The sequence below is a fragment of the Caenorhabditis briggsae genome, assembly GCF_000004555.2.
Source record: "Caenorhabditis briggsae complete genome, chrI, whole genome shotgun sequence".
NCBI lineage: Eukaryota > Metazoa > Nematoda > Chromadorea > Rhabditida > Rhabditidae > Caenorhabditis > Caenorhabditis briggsae.
Genome location: NC_013489.2, coordinates 4,011,984 through 4,021,499, shown reverse-complemented (window position 1 = coordinate 4,021,499; position 9,516 = coordinate 4,011,984). Strand labels below are relative to the sequence as shown.

Genomic DNA, 9,516 nt, shown 5'->3' with positions numbered 1-9,516 from the left:
GTTTCAAGTATGGAGATAATTTTATTGAGAGGTCCAAATTTGGCTCAAAATGACAAAATTTTTGCTACCGGGCCTCGACCCGGCCCGTTACAAGTATGCTCAAAACTAAATTTAAACTGTGCGCGCGCCGAGCGGGATAGCGGAGTGTCGTTGCGTGGTTAGAGGGAACCTTTAGAAGGGGTTGGAGGGTATTATGCTTGTCTGAGAAAAAAAAGGTTAGATAGTGTTTTTTGCAGTCTGAATACGGTAGCGATATCGAAGCGGAGAGCCTAAATAGCACACAAACGGCGGAGACGCAGACACATTTTCTCCCAGAGTGTCCAGAAATTTGTGATAAATGCGGAGAAGCTGTGTTTCTCAACTTTTTTCGGCACTTTGTGAACAGTGTAAACACTTGTCAGGATTATCCGCTTTATCTGTTTTGTCTAGTTTCCTGTTTTCAGGTTCCAGTTTCGAAATAATTCCGCAGCGCTGGCCAGCTGAATAAAGCGTTTAGTTGGATGCGCAGGCTCGCCGGCTACAGTAAGAAACTATGCGGTCGAATGAATTCGAATGAATTTTGTGTCTAATTTTTCTAAACGAAAAAACGGTAAGTGTCACTATCAGCTATGATTTTATTCAAGTGAAAATGCGAAATTAGTAAAAAGCTTTTTTCCAGAATAATATGTCATTACCAAGTCTCAAAAAACGTCCGAATGAAACAAATTCGAAGATTCTACGATCCCACGAGGTTGGTATGAACTGGTAGTTCTCAGAACTTTGTCGTTATTTTCAGTTTCTCCGTCAATCCACTCAGCTTATTGACCGCTCTTTGATCAACGCTGAAGGGAGCCAAATGCTGGAGAAAATGCTCACAAAAATGATAGCAGAAGGTATAAACTTGATGTTAAGCGGTGATGAAAAACTGGTGGTTACAGCTCAGGGAAAATATGCGCTGGATGAAGAAGGTGCAAAAATAGCGCAAAGCGGAAAGCTTCTCGAAGATTTGAAAACGACTTATCAGACTTCCATAACCGTAATGGAGGAGAGGTTTTTATTGACTGAACTCGCCCGTCATGTTAACAGAAAAAGTTAGATGTTAATAGGTAAGGAATGCCCATTAAATAAAAAACCTGGAGTCCATCATAGTTTCGAAAAATCGAGGTTTCAGGAACTACACTCAATGTGACCTCTTGCGAAAGGCAACGCAGTCGAGTAACGCTGAAATTCGAAGAGAAAGAAATGTTTACGAAAAACGGCTTCAAAACGCAAAGAAGTCAGCTTTAGAATTATCCACAAAACACGCTTGCATTCTGAGACTTCTGGAGAACTCTACCGATGTTGGTCAATTGCGCACAATTGAAGAAGATAAAAGTATTCTGGAAAAAGAAGTTGACTTGTCTAGATCGGAGAAGATATATCTCGCAGAAGATATTCGAACTAAAACGTCTACATGTGAGTTTTTTTTCAACAATTCTTTTGGTACGACAAAGTTGCAATAAAATTTCAGTGAAAGCCGAATCTAAAAAAACATTCCAAAAAACAATTATTGAGTGTGCGAAACACTATACTCTGTTCCAAACGTTATCTCCGAAACTGATGAGTTGCAAGACCAATTTGGAAAGATTGAAGAATGAAGAAGAAAGTCGGCGAGCTTGTGGTAGTTTAGACGAAAAATGCAGTTTGATAGATCCTTCGTATTAGCATCGGTAACTCTTTATGATTTGATATAAGGGATCATCTTTTTTTTAAGATGGAAAAGGAAAAATCGCCGGAGAAAAACGATCTCTCTCCGCCAGTGAACTTAAACACTTCGCAAAAGGTTTCATCGAGGTCTACTTCTTTCAATGAAAGCATCCAACAACCGGATCAAATGGAAGTCGAAGAGTTTGAAGGGGACGGAGAGAGAAATCATAGCAAGAACGAAAGTGCTGAGAAAATTAATACCAGTCGATCTCTCCTGGAAGACATCACCGTGTTTCCGACCGCACCAATTCCTCGAATTGTGGACCAAGCTCCCAAACGTCGAGAAAGTGTGGTAGAAACGCAGAGAGTTGTACCGAGGGATCCAAGCCCCGAACCAGTGGATCAAGGCGAAGAGATCGAGAAGCAAACGGATCAATCCATAGATGTAATGGAATTGGATAACCAAGAAGAAGTCGAACCGATGGAGGAAGAAAGTCAGGAACAAACGAAACAAGGGGATGTAAAATCACAGAAAATTTCTGAAAAACTCAATTCTTCCGTTACTTCTTCATTCGAATTCCCGAAGTTAAATAAACCCGCAGTTGAGGTTCAGAAGTCGAACGCTCTAAAAATACTCGATAAAAGCGGTTAGTCAAAAAATAAGTTTATGAAATATTAATTTATTTGAGATAATGGAGACAGTGTTACCGATACACCGATGAGAGTGGATGAAGATGATATATTGAGTGAAAACGGGTCAAACCGCAGTACCAATTTTTCATTCAACTTTTTTGGGAACACTAAATCTGGAGCTGGCTCTGATGTAAACGGCGTTGAAAACGACACCGATGGAAGTAAGTCATTTTCATGCCTGTACTTCTTAAAGTTTTTTTTTTTTAGACTTTGATTTCAATTTTGGTTCTATCGGGGCAGGAGACGACGGTTTATACAATGGATCTGGTGGCGCTTTCGACTTTCTCGGCTGTGGTGGAGATGAAGAAGGATCAACTTCTAGCACTAACGCTTCAGATCCGTTTGGGTTTGGAGCAAGTGCCGCGGGGAGCGGAGGTGGCGATACTTCTTTCAACCTCAATTTCGACGGAGACAACGAAGGAGGAGGCGCTTCTGACGCTGGTGGAAATAGTACATCCTTCTTCAACTTCTAGATGTTATTTAATCATGTTTCATTAATCTTGTGTCATTTATTTCGTTTATGACTGATGTTCAATCATAAAGATAATTTTTTAGAGAATAATTCATGAATCAAACATCATTCAGAATTCGAATTATCGTCGATGTCGGAGTGACAAGTCCAACCATGACAGGTGTGAAAGTGTCCATAGCTTGCTCGAACTCGATCGTTCCTATGATCTAATACCTGACCTCCATTATGGTGATAGCCGTTGTAGTAAGTATGATATGGATTTTGAACGTGATGGTGCCACATATCTGGAGGAAATAGACTAACTTCTCCGGTTTGTTGTTGACCGTTCACTTGAAATGCGCACATCAAAAGTAACAAGGTGTAAGATAAGTGTAGCAAATATGTCGAGACGATCATTAAGCTGAATCTAAACAATCCGAAGAAGCTAGGCTTATCCGAATATTCTCTTGGTGATAGCAACAAAGATTCTCTTGTTTTTTCATTGTTCGCGAAGAGTCCTCTCTCCGCTTTTTTCGTCAGTTCTCGTTTTCATTCATCATGATAAATAGATCGGAAGTTGTTTTAACCAAAAGATGATTTTATCATCATCAGCATCGTCTCCAACACATGGCCATGAGAATCGTTGATCATCTTTTTTGTTCGAAAATCAAACATCCATATTTCCTATCACAATTTAGCACAACTACACATAGACAGTTGCAATCGAAGCACCCCCGAATTATTTATTTTTTAACATCACAATTGAACATACATCGTCGACAGGCAGAAAGGTTGAAACAGAGAACAAACCCGGGTTACAATAAATAAATTAAATGTGTTAACATCGATAAATAAATACAGAAGTATACAATCATTTGTTGAGCATAAGCACAAGCTGCTGAACGTTTGGAAGAGCAGCCACAGCACGAGACTCTTCATCATATGTCTTCGAAGCGAAAGAGTTCACACGAGTGAAAACATCAATTACACGTTTCCGGACAGGAGACAGAAGAATCGCTTCTGTTTCAGGAACACCAATGTATAAAGTGTAGGCGTAGCGAATCTGTAAAAAAGCTTTTCTTCATTTAAGTCGTCTACATCTTTAACGATAATTACAAATTCTATACAGTCACGTCAGTCTAGTCACGGTTAGATTCTTGTTGCTTTTTCACAAGAATCACGCAATCACTTGAACATTTTTGACACATTTACACAGTTAACCAAGGGGGAATAGGAGACGCTCGATCAAATGATCAGGATGACTCCACCTACAATTTCCGTACTATTTAAAGATTAAACGTTCAAATCGAAACTAATCAAAAAATGCAATTTCTGCGTTTAGTATTATTATGGCTAGTCTTGGCTTTGTCATCCTTCGGCCAGATGTTTCATTCTACTCCAGAAGTCTTATCTAATCAAATATACAATCCATATCATTCCTATAATGGATACGGTCACACTCAACATCATCACGGAGGAGGACATGTCGTCCATCATGACAATGGAGTTAGATCCAGTCACGGATTCTTCACAGTTTGCCGCGGCTGGACATGTCATTCTTGATTTATGTTTTTTTTTCATAACTGATCTCAATTTATTGACAAATACTATATTCATTATAATAAACTTTTAAAACCCACCTCTTTAAACTTGGTTCCCACATTTCTGTATGCCTGTGCTGCTAGATCCTTGAGCACACTTGCTGCCAGCTTTGGATTCTTTTTCAAATCGAAACCGTCTTGCAATCTCTGAACAACACTTGTTTATTTATTAGGTTCTCCCAAATATTTTCTCACCTCATCCTCAGCTTGATCAATCCATTCTGCCAGAGCACCAATCATGAGTTGAGAGGCTTCATGAGCCAAACGGAAAGTGGCAGCTCTCAGTTGTTGATCAAGAACGCGACGAGAATCTCCTTCGTGCTCGCGCATTTCTATTGGAACCTGGAATTAAAGTATTGGTATCGACAGACCTATGCTGAAATAACCTACCGTCGTGATAAGCTCCAGTAATGTATTGTTCGTGCTCAATTCAAACCATTTCGCGTTCGAGTCAAACAAAACATTTGTGAACTTTGAGAAGTCGATCGAGAAGTCCTTTGTATTCAGTGCGTCTGACCTGGAACTAATTTTTCTGGCTATAAACATATTCAACTGTTTTCGCACCACCTCAAAACGTTTTGTCGATAAGGAGCTGTTTGCTCTCGAAGAATGAGAAGATGCTTGACGACAAACAAATGGGCGTCCAGTTTCTTGCTCCATCCTTTGGCAGGAACAGGAGTGGAAAGAATGGCTGTTGATGCAGTTTGTAATGATTCAATACAAGCAAAGAGCATATCACGAGCAAGTGAATGGAAAACACCTATCTGAAATAAAAAACAGTGTCGAAATTTCTTCCGCAGCCATGAACTTGGTCGAGCGAAAAGATTACAGTTGGGGATAAACATGATAAGAACCACATTGAGCATACGCACGCGTTAAAATTGACTATGCTATTTCAACATAAAAAACAACATGATATGAGCAGGATGAATCAAAATTGTAGGTCGCTTTCAAAACCTGTATAAAAGCAGCATGTTCTTCTTTGTCAAAATACCTTCGTTTGATTTTCTAACGATTCAGATTGAAATTCAGTAAATGAACATGCTCCTTTGGTATGTATTCTTGGTCTTCTGTTTAGCTCAAACAGTTATCAATGCTCCTATTACAGAAGTATCAAATATCAACCAAGAAACAGTTTGTGAAAAAAAGTGATTTTAATAATCAAATAATTTTTCAGGATATTGAATCGATTGATACTTATTATTATAATAAAAGGACAAATGCCGACTATTTAACAAGATCGGAACCAGAGTCAGACGGTAACCTATATTCCGAAATGTCGATTCAGGAGAAAGTTTCCAAAAATATCTATGAAGAGGGCAGAATCGATAGATTGGAACTTGGATGGTGGAAGAAAATGAAACATAGTATTGAAAAAACTGTGAAGAAACTAAGGGATGAAGTTATCAAAGACTTGGCTAATGCGATTGTCGGATAGTAATATCACGGAAGCTATTTTTAACTAAATGACAATCTATAATGATTTGATATGTAGCAACCTTTTTTTTTTAATAGAGAGGCTATAATTTTCTGGATTTAATAAAAGCTTAAGGAAAATCCAACTTACATCTAAGCATGGGAAAATTTTCGAAAGGCAGAGAACAGTGCGTCGAACTGTTGGATACCACAAACAGTGTTGATCAATGGCTGTTGCTGTGTCTACTTTATCCTCAACACCTTTTTGATTTTTCTCTTTCTCTTCGTTTTCAATTTTTCGAATCATTTGAAGCATTTGTGGATATGCAATATCACCGGGAGCAGGACGATAGGCACCGATATCGCTCTGGGCGTAAAGCCCTGCTCTGTAAACAAGTGTTGTGTACTATCAATTGATGGTTTTCGATATTACCTGTGAACTATACGTTCAGCAATATCTCCGACCAGTTCACCCATTACGGCTACGAAACCTGCTCTTGGGTTCAGTCCTGCTACGTTAGGGTCCTGTATGGCGTCATCACCAAGAATCGATGCCACCATCTGTGGAGAGCAGCGGTTTTCAATCATTTCCACCTGTTTTGAACTCAACATTAATTTAATCTATCTGAACAGCCCTCACCTTGATCATTGTGCATAATTCGGCTAACGTCTCCAAATGCGGATTGTGCACAATACGAGGACGGAGCATATCATACAACGTACGACACATTTGCTCTGCGAAAGTTTCAAAGGGATGAACTTGCTGTGGAGGATGAGTAGAAGTGAAAACCGATGTGATTGTGGACATAGCCGGACTAATCCTTCCGTCCATAGATGATTTTCTTTCATCATTACCATTACTAGTAACGAAAAATTGACGATAGAGGCGGTACTCATCATCGCAAGTTCTCAGCATGAATGTACAGGCATCTCTGGTCAAACGACAGGTAGACTCAGCGTGGGTCCTGGACAAATTAGATTTTACAGAACTGCGAGCATTCTATGAAGAAACTCACGTGGACAAGTTAGACAGTGTAGATTCAAGTATAGGACCGAGTAGGAGATGTCTTTTAGCAAAGTAGGCGTACTGGCATTCGGCGAGCATTTCCTCAAACTCCGGAACAACCGCAAATCTTTGTTCCACCACATTTATAGATGCTCTGAATTGGAAAAATTGTAAGGACATTAAATTGGAAATAAAGAATAAAACAGTTGAAGTGTGGGAAGAGACTATTGATAAATCATCTTCATAAGGAAGACAATTCAAATTGATTAGATCTTCTTCTCTATCATTTTCGGACAGTAATTTGACCCAAGCTCCATCAATAAAGAGCGAATCAACTCAAACTGCCCGTGGAGTGGCATCGAACTTTAGTGTCTCGCACAGAGAACAAGAATGTAACCGCTCGGGCGCACACTCACTTTACTACTGCCGCTTTCGAAGCAAACACACCATACAGCAGTGCGAATGTGTCCTCATCTTGCCCACCACGACCGATTTTTTCATAGTCTGCCTACAATGAAGGATTTATTGCATGTGTTTAAATTAAATAGGAGGTGATTACATCAAGTTGCGCTTGTCTATCTTTGACATCATTGAAACAAGTATCCAATTCAGCTAGAACGGCAACACGAACCCATGTCATAGCTCTGAATAGGATTGTAGCGATATTTTTGCTCATTGAGTTCCAAACCTGCTCAAACATTGTTCGAATTTCGAGATGTAATGCTCTGATTCTTTGTATTCAGGATGCCCGCGTAAGTAAGTTAGGCATTCATCGATAGAAACAAGAATAGCAGCAAACGAGTGACCGGTTACCATTAATTTTGCAACAGACAGTTTCTGAAGTAAAATTACGTCAAGAAGCTCTTCTATAGGTTATCCAAAACCTTCATGATCACATCAGCTTGCTTGAAATAGTATAGGTTGGTTTTTATGAGTTGGGAACCTGTTGAAAGCGAAGTTTGCTCGGCAAGAGCACGATCACAGGCATCGTGTAAAGAACAAGTTCGACTTGACACCGATTCATACGCTTCCCGAAGTTCTCCCATTGTCTAGAAAACCGTAACATTAGTTAGCCTCCGTTTCAAAAAAAGGTGTGTACCTCTCTCAAAAGATCAATTTGTTTTTGAAGGATTCGATATTTCTTCATGTTCGCACGAATAACAGTAATCTGGAAATTATATAATAACTGACCTGGCCGAGCTTTTTTCAGGATTTTCAAGACCGGACAGAATTTTGTGTTTTTTTTTCAAACTATTTTCAGGGTCCATAAAAAACTAAACAAAAATCATGTCGAGTAAAAAGCTCAAATTTACTTCGGGTGAAAATTGAAGTTCAGATAATTCTTTCTCTCGTTTCTTGACATTGTCCAAGCCTGCTGAAATCAACTCGAAATCTTCTTCTTCTTCCAAATGGGCTGAAATATCAATAAATTTTCTTATACTTTTCTTAGTGAGTTTTGTACCTCCAGGCTCAGTAACATCTTCCGGCAAACCCCAACTGGATGCTTTTGCAGCTAGTATTTCTACAGTCTTTATGTGGTCTATATCCATCTGGAAATATAGTTAAGTTTAATGCGTTTTTTGCTTAACTGTAGAAAAGAAGATATATCAAGTTGTGGATTGAACCATAGAGGTGCAACATGAAAACAAGTAAAATCAACATTTATTAAAATTAAAACAAGAGGATAACATTGAGCATAGATAAGAGAGATCGCAGGTCTGGAGCAATTGCGCTATTCAATCGACATATCGGAACCGATCACTCTTCACCTGAAAATAAATTTGTTTTTTTTTGCACTCTGTTCTATAAAATTACCTTGTATTTCCCGTCTTCCACTCCGAGAACGAGAGTTTGTGTGAATGCTCTCTGAGCATCACTGTCGACTGTTACTGATCCCGCCACGTGCAGAATCATGCCACCAGACATATCTCCAGAAACACCTGAAAACGTTTTCTTCCTTTCTTTTCGAATTGAGATCAGTACCTTCAGGAAGTCGTTGAGCGTCCAGTGATTGAATGTTGTGCTGTGTACTTGGCAGAGCTGCCATAAAGCTGTAAACCATTCAGTTTTCTCTCAGTCTTTCAGAAAATTTCTTGTGGCCATCAAAAATAGATGAGACATACCGACAAATATCGTCGAATCCATTAATAGGGTTTCCATTCCAAACGGCATTGGATTGCGAGATGGTGGCGTACATAAATCCAATTTTTTCTCGTTTTCTATCCATAACATCATAGTATACTTGCATGAACTTTTCTGCTTCTTTGCACAACTGAAACACAATTTGTATTGCCCACTCAATGAAACATTTCGTACCTCTTCGTCGTCTTTATTGATATCTTGAGTAGTTTTCATGGCCATTTTTGATACACTCAATTAGATATTTGATGATTGTAGAAAAGTTGAAGAAATAGTTGGAGAAAGAAAAATATGTCGAAGAAAGAAATATATGAAATTTTTCGAACATTCGTAGAGGTTGGTGTTTGCGGACAGCAAGGAATCGCCACGAAATGCGTAGCGGGCATTCTATTTGACGAGCAAAAAAGAGAAATTGTGTCAAGACCGTACCTCAATGGGCGAGAGCACACCAACTGGGAGGAAAACAAAAAGTGTGAAGAACCATCTGGGAGGAAAAATGGGCGGAGCCTAATTTGCAACCCTGGCACGGTTTTGCCGCATAGTTT

General features: G+C 39.2%; 3 protein-coding genes across 3 annotated transcripts; 1 reads left to right on the top strand and 2 right to left on the bottom strand.

Moving 5' to 3' along the window:
* Nucleotides 1–664: 664 nt before the first annotated feature.
* Cbr-syp-4 lies at nucleotides 665–2,831 on the top strand (the record flags this gene model as incomplete). The annotated part of the gene is given in 10 exon segments (XM_002639532.1): nucleotides 665–730; nucleotides 776–872; nucleotides 918–1,060; nucleotides 1,063–1,085; nucleotides 1,151–1,434; nucleotides 1,490–1,653; nucleotides 1,656–1,688; nucleotides 1,733–2,312; nucleotides 2,391–2,519; nucleotides 2,566–2,831. Coding segments are annotated over 10 exon segments (1,785 nt in total).
* An 849-nt stretch (nucleotides 2,832–3,680) lies between these two features.
* Nucleotides 3,681–8,382, bottom strand: Cbr-cogc-3 (the record flags this gene model as incomplete). The annotated part of the gene is made up of 16 exons (XM_002639533.2): nucleotides 3,681–3,872; nucleotides 4,450–4,557; nucleotides 4,606–4,752; nucleotides 4,801–4,933; nucleotides 4,978–5,174; nucleotides 5,978–6,212; nucleotides 6,260–6,420; nucleotides 6,467–6,791; nucleotides 6,843–6,986; nucleotides 7,249–7,340; nucleotides 7,392–7,476; nucleotides 7,521–7,669; nucleotides 7,717–7,881; nucleotides 7,932–8,000; nucleotides 8,146–8,246; nucleotides 8,295–8,382. The coding sequence occupies 16 exons, from the start codon at nucleotides 8,380–8,382 to the stop codon at nucleotides 3,681–3,683; spliced, it is 2,391 nt and encodes a 796-aa protein (XP_002639579.2).
* Nucleotides 8,383–8,568: 186 nt separating this feature from the next.
* Cbr-nxt-1 lies at nucleotides 8,569–9,193 on the bottom strand (the record flags this gene model as incomplete). The annotated part of the gene is made up of 5 exons (XM_002639535.1): nucleotides 8,569–8,601; nucleotides 8,648–8,772; nucleotides 8,816–8,883; nucleotides 8,956–9,104; nucleotides 9,149–9,193. 5 exons carry the CDS (start codon nucleotides 9,191–9,193, stop codon nucleotides 8,569–8,571), a joined length of 420 nt encoding a protein of 139 aa, XP_002639581.1.
* Between the last annotated feature and the right edge of the window lie 323 nt (nucleotides 9,194–9,516).